We start from the raw sequence: 20,251 nt of genomic DNA, 5'->3' as shown, positions 1-20,251 counted from the left end.
CAAACACGCCACCGATAGTCTCCTGAGTAGTCTGAGTGGTTAAACTGCAGCAAGTATAAACATTCACAGTGAACTTATCAATCTTGTAGCTAACTCTTAGTAATTCAATTATCACTATTTTCAATTCAAGGAAGTGAAAGTGTGAGTGTACACTGTGTGTGGACACAGTGCAGTGAAAGAATTGATCCTTGTGTTTTGTGTAAAGCCTGGAGATATAGCTGATGTTGTTTTTCTTCTGATTGTCTCTCTTTAGGCTGAGGCTGTGGTGTCAGAAGGTCATAAGTCACAAGATGTTTGATCACATCATCCTGCTTTTCATTTTTCTGAACTGCATCACCGTAGCGCTAGAGAGGCCTGATATACATCCTAAGAGCATGGTAGAAAACACACACAGACACACACATTTGCACAATTAAATGTGAGTAATGTCAAAGGATCATCACAATTAACCTCAAAGTTCAACTTCCCATTAATGGCTGTAATCTACAGGTCATAGGAGCTGAGATGAATTCCACATTGTTCTGTAGTTTTTAATGACAACATTTGAGTTCATTTTGCAGGGTGAACTCAACCTCAATGGTTTTATAATAATAATAATAATAATAATAATAATGAATTTAATTTGTAGTACACTTTTTATTAACAAAAGAAAGTGCTACATCCGTGTAATCACAGAGAATAACAGTCAAAGCATGTTTTAAAAAAATGCTAAAAGTTAAAACCAATGATAAACTCATGCAGATATAGAATAGGCATGTTTAAAAAGAAAAGTCTTTAAGCTTCTTTTAAAGTGAGCCAAAGATTGTGGAGCTCTTATGGTCAGAGAGAGGTCCAGAGACGGAGGCAGCCACGCAGAATGGCCGTTCTCCCATGGTCCTTCATTTAGTCTGTGAAAGGTGGAGAAAATTACTGTTCTGTGACCGTAATGAATGTGAAGATGAATATGGAACAAGAAGGCACTTCAAATAGTCTGGTGAAATTCCGTTTTAACATTGATGAGTGTAGTGGCGATTGTTTGTCAAACCAAACATCCAATAAAAGTTCCATCAGCCACTATAAGGCACTGGGGGTCCAGATTCTTCACGCAGGCTAAAGAAATTTAATGTCCAAACTTGTTGATTATCTTGGTTGCTTTTATTTTTTCTTTTCAGCAAAAATTTACAACGTTCAAACTTTCCTTTGGTCTCCTGTCTACTTCTGTCGCTCTGGTAAAAACCATAGGCCCCAAACCCAATGCCTGCTGGTCCTTTACCAGGCCCCTACACTTATAGAAAGTGGAATGACCCACCTTACTTCCTGTCTTAGAAAACAAACAAATAAGAACAAATAATAAAACAAAAGATAAATAGAATCAACAATTATTAACCTGCAAATGAACTCTGCAAATAATACAAAAACTAGAAATTTAAGAATAAACTAACAAAATTCAAATGGATAAAGAAATAAAGAATAAATAGCTCCAACAATGAGTAATGAGAGCAATCTTATATTTCTATAATTATAATTGCATTGATTACTGCAACAGTGTCTTCACAGGTCTGCCTAACAAATGAATCCTCCAGCTGCAGCTGATCCCAGAATGCTGCTGCTGATGTTCTCGCTAAAACCAGGAAGATAGAGCCCATCAACCCAGTTGTTCAGTACCGGGTTTTTAAATTTCCGCACTATAAGGCGCACCGCATTATAAGGCGCACCTTCAATGAATGGCCTATTTTAAAACTTTTTTCATATACAAGGTGCATAGAATAGACACTACAGTAGAGGCTGGGGTTACATTATGCATCCATTAGATGGAACTGTGCTAAAGGGAATGTTAACAAAATAGTCAGGTCAGTCAAACTTTATTAATAGATTACAAACCAGCGTTCTGACAACTTCGTTCATTCCCAAAATGAATAAACTGCTGTTTTATTATTTTCCCCGAGGTAAAGTAAGTGACGTGGTATTCGTTTGTGTGCGGATGAAGAGATTACGCCTTTTCATAAACCGAAAGCACCAAGAAGGACCGCCTCTAAATTCATTGATGTTAAGTTCGCATGCTAGCGCTGTTGCCTTCATTCGAATAGTGATTGTACTGACACTTCTACTTGCTGCTCTCTGCTCAACAACCCACTTTTCGAGTTTGTCCTCCAACTGTAGCCATCTCGCTTTGTTCCCTCGGAAACTCTGTTTAGTCTTCTTTACTTGGCGCAGGTCATCTGGTTGCTTCCTTAACTTCCGCACCATTGATTCGTTCATATTAAATTCTCTCGTTGCTGCTCTATTCCCGTGTTCTACTGCGTGACTGATTGCCTTGAGTTTAAACTCTGCGTCGTAAGCGTGTCTCTTAATAGGAGCCATTTTGGCTCTTTACACAAACACACAAATGGAAATGAAACGGCACGCTTCACGCAGACATATATCTTAGCGTGCACCACGCGCTTCTTCTTCTACGGGGGAAAATGAAGTCGGCGGCTGCTTACCGTAGATGCGAGATCTGTTGTGGCTCAATATTGGTCCATATATAAGGCGCACCGGATTATAAGGTGCACTGTCGGCTTTTGGGAAAATTGAAGCGTTTTAGGTGAGCCTTATAGTGGGGAAAATACAGTATCTTTGCAGGTCTTTAGGGGCTTGTTCAGCTCTGTATGAGTCTTTATGCATATGTATGGTTTTCACGGGTATTTACGGGTCTGCATTGGTCTGTATGGCTCTATATTGGTCTTTGCGGGTCTGTATGGGTCTGTACATGTCCCATATGGGTCAGAACCATATGGGTCTGTAAAGGTGTTTGTGGATCTTTACTGGTCTGTGTGGGCATATGCGTGCATGTGTGTGTGTTTGTGTGCACGTCTGCGTGCGTGTTGTGGAGATTATCCTTTCTCCATTTAGATCTTAATGTATGAGGCTCAAGAAGAGTCAGTAAGTTGAATTCATGAATTCCATTTATTTTTCCTCTGTTGGAGAGAACAATTTCATTTTGCCTTGTGTGCTTCTGAAGTGCACAAGGTTTTACCACATACTAAAGATAATGGGGGGAAAAAAGACAAAATGTTTCCGTCTGCACAGACTGGGGATTACTTGATTGTAGCGGATGATCTTATTTTGAGACCAGCGATCACGTTTGTTCGCTTTTGTGTCCACTATATCGGCTATGGTAAGTAAAGTAAGGTAATTATATTTATATAGCATATTTTCAGCAATAAGGTAATTCAAAGTGCTTCACAAGAATTAGAAGGAAATTAGACTTAGACTTAGACTGACTTTATTATCATTTTGCATGCACAGGGTGTATACAGAACGAAATTTCGTTGCATACGGCTCAGGACAGTGTTTTGAGGTTCCAAAGTTGTGAGGTTATTCCAGAATAAAATAAAATACAGTATAAAATATGAATATGAATATAAAATATAAAGTGCAGGACTGACAGTAAAATAGAAGTTACTTAGCTCTGTACATGTGCAAGGTATAAAGTGGAGACCAGATTTTGAGTGCAGTCCAGTTAAGAGTTCAGCAGTCTGATGGCAAGTGGGAAAAAACTGTTTCGGAACCTGGTGGACCTGCACCAGATGCTGCGGAACCTCTTTCCAGAGGGCAGCAGGGAGAACAGTCCATGGTGGGGGTGTGAGGGGTCACTGATGATGTTTCGGCCTCAGGACACGCAAATACAAGACACCTCGGGACACTGAGAAATACAACAAAACAACAAACCAAAAGAAGAGCAAAGAAATAATAAAACAAAAAACTATAACCCCATGTCTAAGAATAAGTAGTCTGTGATTTATAAACTGGTAGGGGTTTCTCTGGATTCTTGTTCTGATAATGTTGAGCAAAGGTAATGAGTAGTTTCGCTACATAAACTAAAGAGTTTCTCTGGATTCTAAGTTGGCCTTTCTTCAGCTCATTATGTATCTTGTTTCTGTCCAGGCTCAAAGCGAAATCTACTTGGACACATTACCTTTGAAATGACAAATGCTTCACGCTTTGTGTCAGTGAATGCTCTCATACATGTGCCTGTGTGTGTATTTGTGACAGGAGCGAATGTTTCTCAGCGTGTCTAATTACATCTTTACCGTCATCTTTGTGGGCGAGATGATGATCAAGGTAACCATAACAGAACCCCTTTACTGCATAAGTATTTCACTCATACAACTTTTTCGCTCATAAAAAAAGTCAATTTTCCTCCTGGGTGGGGACCAGAGAAGCTTTTATGTCTCATACTTTTTTATTATTGTTTAAGTAATTCAGTTGGATTTGTGTGTGTCACCAGGTTGTAGCAATGGGCCTGTACTTTGGAGAAGGTGTGTACCTGCAGAGCAGCTGGAATGTGCTGGATGGCGTACTGGTTTTTGTGTCCCTGGTGGACATTCTGGTCTCCATGGCATCAGCAGGTGGAAATCGAATCCTGGGCATGCTGCGAGTCCTTCGCTTGCTTCGCACCCTGCGGCCGCTCAGGTAGGGCGATGGAACAGTTCCTCATGTGTCTACTACACTCACATCCTGAAGTACTTCTTCTATTTTACTACAAGCCTGTGGCAAAGTATTTGACCTTGGCAGACTTCTTTTGTTCTTGCCTTTTTTTTGTCTCACTTTAATATTTCGGCTCATCAAACACATTGAAACATCCATCCATGATAGTGTGAGTAAATACAAAACTAAGTTTTCAAATGATTGTTTAATGTAATGTTAATGTTTAATGTTTAATAGAAAAAAGTGGTCCCTATGTGCCAAAAGGCATTTGAGATAGATGAGTGTGCCTACATCTTTGTTTTGAATGGTTTTTGACCGTTAGATGCCAGTTAAAGGCTAAACTCGTTTGGGGCCACAACAGAAAACGTTCAGCCACTTTTTAATTTCCTCTGGGATTTAGGATCCACCAGCAGCATCTGGTCAGCTGACCTGAGGGACGACCAGGCTGCTGGCCAGATATACTGGTGCAAGGCCATTAAGAGACCTGAAAACAAATAACTTTCAAATTGACCCTGAAATAAATAGGCAGTCAGTCCAGAGATGCTATCGCTGGAGAAATGTGCTCTGGTTTCTTTGGACCTGTTAAAAATTTGGACTTGTGTAACAGTGTGACCTGGCTAATTTATGTTAAAAAAGAGTTGAACTAATCCAACAAGGAGTTCATAAACATAGATTACTAATTCCCAGTCTCACCTAAGAAACAGAGTGATATCTTTGATGAAAAAAGGATGATTCTATAACATCCTTATAAAATCATGGGTGATAACCTTCTTGGTTATCAACCAGGAAGGTTGGTGCCTTTTCAAACACCTGAGATGCTGGCAGAGTCAAGAGGTCAGTACAGAGGGAACTGGTGGGACATTTTGGACTAATTAAATCATTCGGTAATTATTCTTGCTGGAGTCCCAAAGTCTTAGATATATATATTTTTAACTTGTTCCATACTGATATGTCATTGACTTTTCTTCTGAACAGTTCTTGAATTTCTTTAGTCCAGAGAGTGACCTGTCCTTTTTCAGATCTTATATCCTACTTCATGTTGTCTGATAGGTTTGATGTTAGTGATTTCTTAAATCAGGCAGTAACTGGGCCTGAATGTGGCTAAGGACATTGAAACCAAAACATGGGCTTAATCACAGATGACTCATGATTTGGTTGAAATAACTTTCTTCTCTTAGTCAATGAAAACATTTTAGAAATTTGCTTCCTGTATTTACTCATGCTATTTTTGCCTGATATTAGAATTAGCATATTAAAGTGACAAACAAAGGCAGAATAAATTTTTAGGAGGACAAATTTTTCTTCACAGCACTGTACACAAGTGTTGCTTTTGTGTTTTTTTCAGGGTGATAAGTCGGGCTCCAGGTTTGAAACTGGTTGTTGAGACCCTGATTACATCTCTTAGACCGATTGGGAACATTGTTCTCATCTGCTGTGCATTTTTCATCGTGTTTGGAATTCTGGGAGTGCAGGTAAATACATGTTGTTTATTCTTGTTCACCTTCTGTTTTGGATAAAACTTTGTCAAAATTACAAATGTAATAGTTTTTATCCAAAAAGGCTGCTAGAAGAAAGATACTGTTTGAGGGGTTTAAAATAAATGAGGCACAGCTAAGAAAGGCTTCAGGTAATAAAAACTGAGACAGAAAATTGTGAGGAAATGCAAATGAGTTGCTGATTATGCAAAAGACTCTGAAGTAATTAAAAAAGCAGTGACTCTACAGAAGGATTGTGCTGAGAATGTTTTCTTTAAATTGGATTTTAACCATTGTAAGAAATCAATAATTTATCGAGTAAAGCTTTATTTCGAATTATTTCTCAAAAAAGAAACTTATCACTAACATTTAATTTTTATATAAATATTATTTTAAACAAAAATAATTCAATCAATCAATCAATCAATCAATTTTATTTGTATAGCACAGTTCAGCAAAAAGGCAGTTAGCCCACCAACTGCTTTGAACAGTTAGCCCCGTGAAGGATATGAGGTTTTTCATGTTTACATCCTAAAATCACAAAATTAAAGTCATAAATACATCACACAGTCACCAATTCTAGAAACTAGTATCAAACATAATATTTCGATGAGTACTATCTTAAACATTATCAATGCACATCATACATATTTCTCAATGTTCCATTTATTATGATTTGTGGTGCATGGAAGCTCCTCCTTTGGTTCTGGCTCTGGATCCAGAGCAGAACAGAACCAGAAAACCTGAGAGGTTTAATGTAATGAACTATTTTTGTTTATTTACAGGTTAAAGTAAAAGTTTTATTCTCTCTCAGTTTTCTTTTTCTTTGCTTCCTGGTGGATAAATGTTGTTTCTAATCCTTGAAGGAACCTAGATTAATAGCTTCGAGGAGTTGGAGCTGAATGTCTTTGACTCTGACTCGTTAATCATTAATTTTCCATCCAGTCTATCTGACCATTAAGCGTGTGTTCTAAAAGTGTGGAAAGTGGATGAGAGTTGGCACTTAAATCACTCTACTCAAAATTTCACAAGATTATAAAGTACTGAATTAGTTCTAGTTGTGTCTTGTTTGTCAAAACATTTATGAAATCTTTGGATCAGTAAAATGTAATGATTTCTTTACTTATTTAAAACTTTGAGATTTAACATCCTTAAAAAAGAAACATTTAATGGGGTTAATTTGCTTTTGGAATTAAATGCTTTTATTGATATTCCATTTGTTAGATTGTTTCAGGCCATAGATGCTGGAAATAACTGATTTCTTCAGCATTTCTTCCACTCTGGGTTCTGCAACTTTTAAATGTGTGCTTTCTACTAAACATCTGATTCAGATAAATGAATTAAGTCAGCTTTTCATTTTGTTCAGCAGATGAGTGGTTCTGATAAATCAAGGTACACCTGGCTTGCTGAAACTACCGGCAGGACTGTGGACAGATTGACCTTGTATAACCATTTTCTAGTCACACTAGCAACTCAGATTACTTTTATACAACAGGTTATGTTCACCCATCCACACATATTCATACAATAGCAGAAGTTAACTTTAGATTCAGCTTCTTGCCCAAGGACACTTCAATAGTTGAACTCAACCTGCTTATTGCTACGTAACTACTCATCCTCCTGATCCACAGCTCATGATTTAAGTTTTCTTGAAGAACCAGTACTTAGAAATACTGGGTCACTCCAATATTTTAACATATAAAGTCAAGGCAGACCAGAACTAGAACCATTACACCCGAAAGATCTGGAAGGTAGATACAACAACAGCAGATCTTTAATGTATTACAGTGCTAAATGTTGTGGAAAAAATTTATTTCCAAGCACTGTTAGATGAAATCACTTAGTCAGGTTTATTTGTATATTGTGCACAATACACAGAGCTTGTAAGACAGTCAATAATGCAGAAGTTCCGAATGAAAAAGACAGAGTCAACACATAGGTTTTATACCAGTGATAAGGAATCCAATACATGGGAAACAGTCTGGCTCCCATGCAGCTGCAGGAAAACAACTTCCAGTATTGTGTGTGTAGCCCAAATGGGTTCTTTTGGTGAGAGTTCACAAGCATTTAATATAACATGATCAGCAGATGTTAACTTATAATAATTTTCCCACCACAATATATCACCTGAAGAACATTTCCAGGATTAGAGGACTAATGTCTCAGCAAGATCTAGAGAAACTCATTCATGGGTTTATCTGTAATCATATCGATTAAGTAACAGTGTCTTCACAGGTCTGCAGCTGACCTGGAACGCTGCAGCTGATGTTCTCACTAAAACCAGGAAGATAGAGCATCACCTCTCACTACCTGTAGCTCAGAGAATAGGCTTCAACATACTGTTGTTAATTTATAAATCACTTAACGGCTTAGCACCACAATACATTAAAGACCTGCTCCAGACCTCTCAGGTCTTCTGGTTCTGCTCTGCATCCCCAGAACCAGAATCAAACATGGAGAAGCAGCGATCAGCTTCTATGCACCACAAATCTGGTACAAACGTCCAGAAAATTTAAATCTAGACTAAAAACCCACCTGTTTGGAGTTGCTTTTTAAATATAATTAATGAAATCTGATGTGTGTTGATGTCAATTGACAAAATATAATACCTAAATTGTTGACTGTGTGTTTTATGACTTCGTATTTTCGTGTTTTTATTATGTAAAGCACTATGAAATGCCTTGTTGCCTAAAGGTGCTATATAAATAAAATTTGATTGATTGATTGAGAGGAAGGGTCCTAGGATTGAACCTTGGGGTACCCCACATGAGATTTCTGTTTGCTTCAATGAGAACATATCCATTGAAACAATGAAATCTTTGTTCTTTATGTAAGATTCAAAGCAGTTGAGTACTGGATCAGAGAGTCCAACCCAACTAGAAAGTTGGGTTGGACTGAACTGGAGAGCTGAGTCCAACTCTCCAGTCTCTTGAACATGACAGTGTTCATGTCATGTTCAACAGTGCCAAAAGCTGCACTGACAGCCATCAGTGTGGCTGTGTTTTTTTCCACAGATTGTATTCATGGATGTCATTGAACTCTTTGACCAGGTCAGTCTCAGTAATTTGGTGATCACAGAAACCAGACTGAAAGACATCAATGTGTTTAGTTATGGAAGGTATTTTACTATTAAAACAGTTTTGTCAATAATTTTGCTGATGAATGGAAGGTTGGAGATCAGCCGGTAATTCTGCAGTAGTTATTTATCCAGATTGTTCTTTTACATCAGTGGTTTGATAACTGCTATTTTTAAACCCTGGGGGAAAACACCTGATGAAAAAGATGAGTTTACTGTTTGAATCAGATCAGATGGAATGACAGACAGAACTTTTTTAAGGAAAGTTGTGGGTATGATATCAAGACACCAGGAAGAGGAGCTTAAGTGATTAAACCGTGCCTCATCACAGATGATCATAGAGCAAGCCACTGTTTATAAGGCCCTCCATCCATGGCTCCATCTGCTCACCAGCCGAGCTTCAACCCACCTCGGCCCCTTCTCCACTTGTGTTCTTTTGGCTCCTTCAGGATTTCATCTGCTCTTTGGCCTCCACCACCAGTGTCCAGGTCGCCTCAGGAAGTCGTCTTTAATCCTCATTCTAATCAGCTCATCCAAGTTTACTGTCATTCACAGTTCCCATGTCTTCTGCCTGAGACCGAACGCCAAATGTAACATCACAACTAGGGAATGAATGTGACATTCATTCATGTCAAATAAAACTTTCTAACTGCAACTCTTTCTTTGTGAGTCTCTCCAGGTTGAATTTTACTTTAGCTAAAAATGTACACTACTCACAAAGATTTTGAGATGTTTGGCTTTTTGGTGAAATTTATGGAAAAAGTTTAATGCTTCCACTACAATAATATATTGTGAAAATACAGCTTTTAAGACAAAAAATGTCATTGTCTCAGTAATGTGTCATGTGCCCTTAACCATCGATTACAGCTTGACAATGTCTCATGCTGTTCAAGTTGATATTGTCTGCTGAGACATGTGGTATCCCACTTTTCTTGAAGGGCAACCCAAAGGTCACTAATATTCTGGTGTACAGAGTTACAAGCCTCACACGGCGATGCAGCAAATTCCAGAGGTTTTCTATAGGATTTAGGTCTGGAGAGAGTTCAGGCCACTTCGTTTAAGGTATCTTAGTCTCCAGTAGCCATTCCCTAATGATGCCACCTTGATAAAATGCAGGATTGTTGTCCATGTAGATGAAATTAGGCCTGTGTTGTTGATTCTGGGGCAGAAGGACTGAATTAATAACATTATTCAGGTTGTATGTGCTTGTCAGTGTATCATTCACAAAGGCAATGGCAGTTCTGTATTGATTAGACAAACCTGGCTACATTACACCAAAGGCTGATCTGGTGACAACAATTTGCATAGCGCGGTTCTTGACGTCTAGAACATCAGTGGCAGTGATCCTTTCTGGTCAGCATGAATCAACTTTCAGTGAACAGCACTGAGCGCCACTGGTCTCTGGTCCAGTGTAAATGCTCCCTGGCCTATGGAAGACAATGATGCCTCTGTCTGGTGGTGAGGTCAGGTAACCTTGCTGGTCATGCAAGATTACCTGCAAAGGTAACCTTGCAGGTAACCCTTGAAACTGTTTACTGATGTAAACAGTTTCAAATGATATAACGTGATACCTAGGTGCGTCTCACTTTATATATGTCTGGAGTTAATTGGCATTTATCATCTGCTTCATGATAAAACCAGCATCAGTGTGGGATAAGGGTAAAGGACGTCCACTTCTATACCTCTCTGACTTTTCCAAACTCTCTGTTGCAACCTGCTGATGACGCTGACTCTAAGTTCAGTGGCCACTTCAGTCTGAGAACATCCTGCTTGAAGCCTCGTCATGGTGAGGTACTAATGCTCAAGTGTTAAGTCTTCTCTTGATGTGAACATGAGAACAACATGGTGAGGACTGTTTAAATACCTGTTCTGATGGGTCATTTATTGGTGAAGCCATGGATCAAACACTTGTAAATTTTGTCCTGATGCTCCTTGTTAGAGAACAGGAAGTTGTGCACAAAGTACTAAAACATTCAACAGTTGGGCAAATGAATTCACAAGTTTAGAGAACATCACATTAAGGTTGCCTGAAAAGGTTTGAGGACAATGTAGGGTCATCCTAAAATTTTACCATGAAGCCTGGTTTCTGGATAAAAGTACAGAGCCCTTTAGGGGACATGGGGAAAAAGGTTTCTTTTGCGTTCCCTCGCAAAACTTTTGCGTTCCTTCGCAATATGCTTACTGTAATATTTGCTGTTCTATTTTGTATACAGTCATATATGTCAATTTAACATTTCAAATATATACACATTTACCCTCGGTGAAACGAGTTTATTATTAACTAGTACAAAAAACTGATTGAAAATTGATGTATTCACTGCATGTTTATGTCTGTTTGCGCAAGGTTGAAATGGAACTGCACATGAAAATGGCCCTTTATTAACCATTCAGTGTTGGGAACTGGGATTTTTGCTCTTTGTGGGGATTTTCTGTTTGTTTGCTGCTTCCCTCGTCATCCACCAGATGGTGCCTAGAGGCTGCACTACCTGGAGGGCGTGTCTGCTGACTGGAGTCAGCGCACCTGTGATCTATGACCTCATCATCTAAGTATATATGAGGAGCGGGCTGCCAGCACTTCGATGCCTGACTGTTTGCTAGTTATGGTACTCTGCACCCCTCTAAATCAACTCTCTGACTTTCTCTGAGATTATTTCTAGTAATATTTTCCTGTTGCCTCTCTCTCAGGTGTTTCCTCGTGGTGTCTTGGATTTTACCCACTGTGCAGCCCGAGTTCCTGACTTTCTGGTTTCCCCTCATGACACCGTGAATTTTCCTACTGGTTGCCCGAGTCCCTCTCCGCCTCTGCTGAAGAATCGTTGACAGTTCCTGGTTTCATGGCTGGCAGTCGGATTGCTCCTCGCCTCTCCTCTCAAGAACTCACCTGTCTGCCCTCCACCGCAGCCTCTACCATCTACCTCCCAATAACTCCCTGTCTGGATCTCACACTGGAACCTGGATCATCTCAAGGACCCCTGTAAAGAGACCACAATCAAAGAGAACACAGTAATTCCCCCCTTGCGGAAACGCACCATCACACTGAGTAAGATCAGTCCATTTTTCCTCTGAAGTTCATTTGTCCGATACTTCTTCAACTCAACTCCCATTGTCTTCAGAGTACCAAGTCGGGGTCGACTTCCATCCACAGGACAAGAATCACCATCCATCCATCTATCCATTTTCTTACACCCTTGTCCCTAGTGGGGTCGGGAGGTGCTGGTGTCTATCTCCAGCTAACGTTCCAGGCAAGATGCGGGGTCACTTTGGACAGGTCGCCAGTCTATCACAGGGCAACACAAAGACAGACAGGACAAACAACCATACACACATACTCACAACTAGGGAGAATTTAGAAAGACCAATTTACCTAACAGTCATGTTTTTGGACTGTGGGAGGAAGCCAGAGAACCCGGAGAGAACCCACGCATTCACAGGGAGAACATGCAAACTCCATGCAGAAAGACTCCGGGCAAGGAATCGAACCCAGGATGACAAGAACCATACAGTTTCACATTTCATCATTGTCAAAATAGACTTTATCTGATTTCCTGTTCTCCTGATTGTGTTCTGTATGTGAGTGTTACTGGCACCAGACCTAGGGGAATCTGAGCCAGTATCAAGCGGTGCAAAGTCACATGAATCCTTTGCAACCAATTTCTGTGGATCACAGAGGAAGCGAGTTGAAACAATGTTACTCTGGCAGAGCTCGTTTATTCTGAGCCGCGCATTTTCAATTAAACAAACACAACCACAATACAATTCAAATGCAGTCAACAACATCCGGAGTTTCCACAAAGAAATAAAATAAAATAAAATCCTCAAATAAAATAGCATAATAGCAAAAGAAATTAAGAAAATCTAATCCTAAATTAACATAACCCAACTGAACAAAACATTCCATCTACAACACACAGTAAACACCAAGGTTTGTCAGTTACAACGGTTTTTTTAACGTTTGTCAGTTGTAACTGTTACAGCGGCCACAAAAGAGATCAAGCCCACCACAAATAAATACACTGTTATAAGAAACAAAAATATTATAATGCTACCCAAACAATACTGACTGATCAAGTGATATAAATAAATTTTAAAAACCCCAAGGCTCCAACAACAAAAAGCAAGCTACACGCCGACACAGATCAACGGCAATACAAAACTTTGCAATTATACATGTAAGTTATACAATAGACTCCGAAATTAATCTTTATATATGTACAGATCATTTTACATGGCTTATGAGAGTGGCCTTCTATCTTACCTGTGGATCACAGAGGAAGCGAGTTGAAACAACGTTACTCTGGCAGAGCTCGTTTATTCTGAGCCGCGCATGCCCAGAGCCAGGAAACTCGTTCTCCTCGCTAGACCCACAGCGGCGCGAGAGCGCCCCCACTGGCAAGAAGACACACGCACACAACAAACACGTCTACACACAGAGGAAAAAAACAAAGACAAAAGACAAGACCAACTCCGATAGAAAAATAGGGGGTGTATTTTCTATTTATTTATTGATTTTTTTTAACCTTTTTTTCTAAACCCACTACATGAGCAAAAAGATAACATGACATTCAGACTACTATTAAGGAAGAATAATTTAACATTAACTTTGGACAAAACGTTTGGCTCTTTCTCCCTTAAAGTCCTGGGATCCTTAGCGGGCGGTGCTGCAGCTAGAGAAAGTGAAACAACAACAAAGCGCGTTGACGTCACAGATCACAGATTTAATCCCATACAAAGCAACGCATGAATTAATTAACAAAGCTGCAGAGGTACAGAGATATGCATTTTTCTCATAAAAATAAAGACAGACAGGGGGAAGTCAGACAAACATAAAACAAAGACAAACAAAAAGGCAAAAAATAGTGGCCGCTCTCTGTATTTTTTCTCCTTATACGTAATCTTATACTAAAGAGGTGTTTCCCTATTTAATTTATGCAGTCAAGGCGTTCCTCCTGTTGACCAACTGGAAACTCCCTTAGGCACTCAGAGAAACTTGGAACTCCCCTCATTTATGGCAAAGATTGGAGGCCGTCTGGTTTTTATCTAAGTAAAAGGGCGGACCACTTAGTGCTAATCCCTGTCTGGTACGGGCGGATCCCTGGCGCCGAAAAGTCCTAAGATGAGATTTCGCAGATACCTCTGAAGTCTCTTCCCCCAAACTCCCTTACTTCTGCCCCATCGGAATGCTAATTTTATTGCTCTGTGTGACAGCGGGGGGGCCCTGCTTGTCTGAATGCCTGCTATTCGGCTCAATTCCCAAATGCTCAACAGAAAACTGTTCCAAATAAGAGTATTGAATATAACTTTTACACATGTCGTAAGATTAACTGTATTAAGCACTAAAAATAATCATTTTTCCTTAACACTACCAACACAAAAAGGACACAATCAAAACTGTCAGATGACTTATTACCCAGTGAAAATAACTCAAATAGTCCAAATAGTTTGGATATATTTTTTCCTTTCTTTCCTACTTATGAAAAGTTTCCGTTTATATCATAGTGCGTTTCTATCGTAAACAAAAAGATATAAAACTTCAGATATTAACATACATGAGAAAACCTTACAAAAACCCTATATAATTGAAGAACATACAATGGCCACCATAAGAATGGCTTACAGTATTCAGTTATGCCTCATGAACTGATCAGTACATTATTGTGAGAGAGTGCAAAATCTATTGCGAGAACGCAAAAGAAGAAAAAAATCCCCCATGTTCCCTGGGGGCTCCATTTAAAAGCCTCTAGCTTTTTGTGAGTAGTATATATTCAGAAGAAATGATGCTGAATGCTCCACAGATTTATTCCTGACCTATCTGCCTTTTCTTAATGTGTGTTGTATAATAAATCTTTGAGGCTGATATTCATATGATTAAATTGGACACAGGTGGTGTTGGATTCCGGGGTTTTTGGGGGGTTTTTTGTGTCTGGGTCCTTTTTTCGGCTAGTCACTAGCCTTCCACCAGATGGCACCACAGACTGCTTTTCCTGGTGGGCGTGCTGACCTCCAACACACCTGTTCGGCATCTCCTCATCATCTCTGGAGCTCAAGAGGAGCTGACTGCCGGTTCTTCGATGCCTAAGTGTTTGCCAGCAATGGTAGTCAGAGCGCTCCAGCGAAAGCTCTTTGTTCACTTGAGTAACTCCCGAGTAAATCCTCTCGTTGTTCTCCTCCTCCAGGTGTCCTCCTCGAGACGCTGAGTTCCTTTGTTAAGGGAATTTTTCCCCCTAGTTTTCCGGAACCCATTCCCTCGTGACGCCGTGGAGATTACCCACTATTTGCCCGAGTCCCCGCACCTTCCCTTGGAAACGCCGTTCGTCAGTCGGAACACTCCTCTGTCTCCAGCCCACCAGAGCCTGCCTGTCCGCCTTCCACCGCCAGCTTCTGGACCCAGCTGGTTCTCAGATAAGCCCGGACGCATTGAGAAAACCCTTTGGACTAAACAACCTCGATCCAACAGTTAAACCCTCCCGGACTTTCACCATCTACTCTGCAAGTAAGATCAGTCCGTTTCTCATTCCCTCACTCCCTTTTCCGACGCCCTCGAACTCACCTTCTCTCTGTTGCCTCCATAGTGTGCCGTATTTCCTGAGAGCCGTATTTCCTGGAGCAGACGCACCTCTGCTGATTTTCTGATTATTCAATAAACCATTTTTACTGATTATCCGTTTCCCTGTGGTGTTCTGCATGTGGGCAAGAAAAGTAGACCCCAACATGACAGAACACTCAGGCCAAAATCCTAGCCCAGCAGACGCCATTAGGAAAACTCTTACAGAGCAACATGCACTATTACAATCCCATGAATCAGCCCTCCAGGAACTTAATACCAGATCGAGACCAATCGACGGTTGAACAAATTAATGAATTTTTTGCAAAACTCTGTTCCACAGTCTCCAGCTCCCGAACCTACCCCGGCTCCAGATCCAGATCCTCCAGTCTGTTCCACGTTTTCGGAGATCCACCCACCGACGCCAGAAAGATTTTCTGGGGATTTGGACAAATGCAAAGGTTTTATTTTACAATGTTCCATAATTTTCAATCGCTGTCTGCAAAGCTTTGTCCATGATGGCACCAAAATTGCCTACGTCCTTTCTCTCTTGTCGGGCCAAGCGCTGAATTGGGCCGAGGCCAGGTTCCCCTCGCCCACCGATTATGATTGCACCTTTGAGGAATTTTTAAGAGAGTTTAAGCAGGTGTTCAGCCACAATCATGATAAAACTTTTCACTCCAGAGATTTATGGAGAATTAAACAGGGACAGTGAACAGTGGCCGACTTCGCTATCGAGTTCAGAATAAAAGCACCAGCTTCTGGCTGGAATACCGCCTCTTTAAAGAGCGTGTATTTTCACGCTTTGAATGAGTCTATCAAAGACGAATTAGCCACGCTCGACGAACCAGCAACCCTAGAAGAGCTAATAAGTCTAACAATTCGCTTAGACTCAAGAATACGATCCAGAGCTAAAGAGAGGAATTGTAGAGACACTCCCGTAAGAGTTTCTGCCGCTTCCTTACCTCTCAGATCCGATTCAGCTCCTCCCGGCTCTTCAGAACCTGAGCCTATGCAAATCGGCCGAACTCGCCTCACCCCGCAGGAACAACATAAAAGAATGACCTCTCACCTATGTCTTTATTGCGGGCTCCCCGGTCATTTTATCGCTCACTGTCCTGAGCGGTTAAACCCTCAGGTCCGCCAGTAGGGGCGAGGAGGGTGGCGGACCATCAACAGAATAACGACTCTCCTTGCTTGCTATTACCGGCTACCCTGATCCATGAGGACCAATCTCTCCAGTTGTCCGTTTTAGTCGATTCAGGTTGTGAGCAGGACCTAATTCACCACTTTAGTTCAGCAGTTGGCCATCGAAACCATTCCCCTCACCGCTCCACTTCGATTCACCGCTATCGACAGCCAGGCCCTTCCTCAGATCACCCATCAGACCAAGCCTATACAATTAGTCATTTCTGGAAACCATAGAGAATTTATTTCCTTCTTTGTTTTTCCCTCAGCTAACTCCCCTATAATCCTCGGCTTCAATTGGCTTCAACGACATAATCCTCACATTAACTGGGCTAACCGTCATGTCGAATCGTGGTCCACGTTCTGTCACTCATCCTGCCTCTGTTCTGCAGTTCCACCAGGTCCGTCACCGGCTGAGCCGAAACAAGTGCATCCTCCCGATCTGTCCACAATTCCACCTGAATATCACGATTTAGCTCCAGTTTTCAGCAAGGCCAAAGCTCTGTCTCTTCCTCCTCACAGACCCTATGATTGCGCAATAGATCTCCTTCCTGGTGCACCTCTTCCTTCCAGCCACCTTTACAACATTTCCCGACCAGAACGCGAAACTATGGAAAAGTACATAAAAGACTCATTAGCTGCCGGCGTTATCCGCCTGTCCTTCTCTCCATTAGGGGGGGGGGGTTCTTTTTCGTGGGCAAGAAGGACGGCTCTCTCCGTCCTTGCATTGATTATCGTGGGTTGAACCAGATCACTGTAAAAAACAAGTATCCCTTGCCCCTGTTGTCCTCCGCCTTTGAACCGGTCCATGGTGCTACCATTTTTTCTAAATTAGAACTCAGAAATGCCTATCACCTACTCCGTATTCGTCAGGGGGATGAGTGGAAGACGGCATTCAAGACACCCCTCGGTCACTTCGAATATCTAGTCATGCCTTTTGGCTTATTGAACGCCCCAGCATTTTTTCAAGCTCTCGTCAACGACGTTCTGAGAGATTTTCTGAATGTTTTCATTTTTGTGTACTTGGACGACATTCTCATTTATTCCAAGAACCTCACAGAACACAGACAACATGTCCGGCTCGTCCTCCAACGCCTACTGGAGAATAAACTTTTTATTAAATCGGAGAAGTGGGAGTTCCATAAAGCATCTGTCTCCTTCCAGGAGTTCGTTCTAGAAGGCAGACAGGTAAGGCCCACGGAGGAGAAGATCAAGGCGGTTTTGGACTGGCCCATTCCCGAGACGCGGAAGCAACTTCAGAGGTTTCTAGGCTTCGCTAACTTCTATCGCAGATTTATCCGCAACTACAGTCAAACTGCCCAACCGTTAACAGCTCTAACGTCCTCCAAGATCCACTTCAGTTGGACCCCAGAAGCAGATAAAGCATTTGTGAAACTCAAGAGTCTTTTTTCCAGAGCACCTGTGCTAGTCCAACCAGACCCCACGAAGCAATTTATTGTTGAGGTTGATGCTTCTGATTCTGGGGTCGGGGCGGTGCTGTCTCAAATTTCTGCTTCTGACAACAAGACTCACCCGTGTGCTTTTTTTCTCCCATAGACTATCCCCCCTGGAGTGCAACTATGACGTGGGTGACCGCGAATTATTGGCCATAAAGCTGGCCTTGGAGGAGTGGCGGCACTGGCTGGAGGGGGCGGAACACCCAGTACTAGTTTGGACTGATCATAAAAATTTGTCCTACCCCCAATCTGCTAAGAGGCTCAATCCACGTCAGTCCCGCTGGTCACTTTTTTTCTCTAGATTCAACCTAGCCATTTCCTTTCGTCCCGGTTCCCGCAACATCAAACCCGACGCTTTGTCCTGAGTCCACTCTCCAGACGACACTGATAAGGTTCCTGCCTCTATTCTTCCCCCCAGTTGCACTGTAGCCGCAGTGACTTGGGAAATAGAGGATTTAATTAAACAAGCCCAACAATCTGAACCTACCCCAGAGTCATGTCCGTCTAACAGGATCTACGTTCCCTCCACGATTAGAGCCCGGTTTATTAATTGGATTCACTCCTCCAAATTTTCAGCACACCCAGGTATAAGCCACACCATTGCCCTTATTAACCGCCGGTTCTGGTGGCTGTCAATACACAAGGATGTCAAAGAATACATCCTGGCCTGCTCCATCTGTTCAAGGAACAAACCGTCCCATCGACCTCCTTCGGGCTACCTCCAACCTCTACATATTCCCAGCCGTCCCTGGTCCCACATATCCATAGACTTCATCACTGGCTTACCTCCCTCCAAAGGTATGACAACCATACTCACCATCATTGATCGTTTTTCGAAAGCCTGTCATTTAGTTCCTCTCAAGAGGTTACCCAATGCGTTTCAGACCGCCCAGTTGCTCGTGAAACATGTTTTCTGTGTGCATGGAACCCCGCAGGAGATCCTGTCGGACTGCGGGCCTCAGTTCATCTCCCGGGTCTGGAGGAGTTTCTGTTCTGCGCTTGAGGCTAACGTCTCTTTAACTTCAGGTTTTCACCCTCAAACTAATGGCCAGACAGAGCGCATGAACCAGGAATTAGAGTCGACCCTCCGCTGCTTCACATCTACTAACCCGTCTGACTGGAGTCAATTCCTTCCATGGGTGGAGTATGCTCATAACAGTCACACTTCCGCTGCCACAGGTTTTTGACCGTTTGAAGTTTCCTTAGGATACCAACCACCGATGCTCTCCTCTGAGGAAAAGGACATTTCTGTGACTTCTGTGCAACATCACATCCGTCACTGCCGAAGGGTTTGGAGAAGTACGGTCCATGCCCTCAACCACACAGCGGAGCAAAACAAGCGCCAAGCGGATCGCAAAAGGATCCCGGCCCCCGTCTACACTTCACGTCAGAGAGTACGGTTATCCTCACATAACATACCGCTGAAATCCATGTCGAAAAAACTATCTCCCAGGTTTATCGGCCCATTCGAGATCACATCGGTAATCAGCCCGTCTGCGGTTCGTCTTCGCCTCCCTTCTACCATGCGCATACATCCAACCTTTCACGTTTCACAGATTAAGCCCGTACAGGCCAGCAAGCTATGTCCTCCTTCCGAGCCCCCTCCTCCCGCCCGAGACGTTGATGGCCATCCGGCCTATTCTGTCCGCCGGATCGTGGACTCCCGTCGGCGGGGTCGTGGTTGGCAGTACCTCGTTGACTGGGAGGGCTACGGTCCGGAGGATCGTTCCTGGGTCCCCGGCTCATTCCTTTTGGACCCGTCCCTTATTGCTGATTACCGTTGTTCTCTCCCTTCTTGTTCGTCTTGGCCGCCAGGTGGCGACCGTTGAGGGGGGGTACTGTTGGATTCCGGGGTTTTTTGGGGTTTTTCGTGTCTGGGTCCTTTTTTTGGCTAGTCACTAGCCTTCCACCAGATGGCGCCACAGACTGCTTTTCCTGGCGCGCGTACTGACCTCCAACACACCTGTTCGGCATCTCCTCATCATCTCTGGAGCTCAAGAGGAGCTGACTGCCGGTTCTTCGATGCCTAAGTGTTTGCCAGCAATGGTAGTCAGAGCGCTCCAGC

The 20,251-nt window shown here is 42.2% G+C and overlaps 1 protein-coding gene across 3 annotated transcripts in view; it reads left to right on the top strand.

The window, feature by feature from the left end:
- Window positions 1-7: 7 nt before the first annotated feature.
- Window positions 8-20,251, top strand: part of LOC114145496 (voltage-dependent T-type calcium channel subunit alpha-1G-like) — a 59,405-nt gene continuing 39,161 nt past the window's right edge. For 2 of the 3 annotated variants that reach the window (XM_028019109.1, XM_028019108.1), the window contains exons 1-4: window positions 8-377; window positions 4,015-4,083; window positions 4,250-4,434; window positions 5,795-5,921. In XM_028019109.1, coding sequence (XP_027874910.1) covers window positions 291-377; window positions 4,015-4,083; window positions 4,250-4,434; window positions 5,795-5,921 — 468 coding nt within the window. In that variant the 5' untranslated portion in view covers window positions 8-290. Of the gene's footprint in view, window positions 378-4,014; window positions 4,084-4,249; window positions 4,435-5,794; window positions 5,922-14,387; window positions 15,093-15,173; window positions 20,233-20,251 lie in introns of those variants that run through there. The other variant, XM_028019110.1, reaches the window with a different exon arrangement.

The sequence above is a fragment of the Xiphophorus couchianus genome, chromosome 5 (assembly GCF_001444195.1).
Source record: "Xiphophorus couchianus chromosome 5, X_couchianus-1.0, whole genome shotgun sequence".
NCBI lineage: Eukaryota > Metazoa > Chordata > Actinopteri > Cyprinodontiformes > Poeciliidae > Xiphophorus > Xiphophorus couchianus.
Note: the sequence above shows the minus strand (reverse complement) of the source record. Positions and strands in the feature narration are given on the sequence as shown.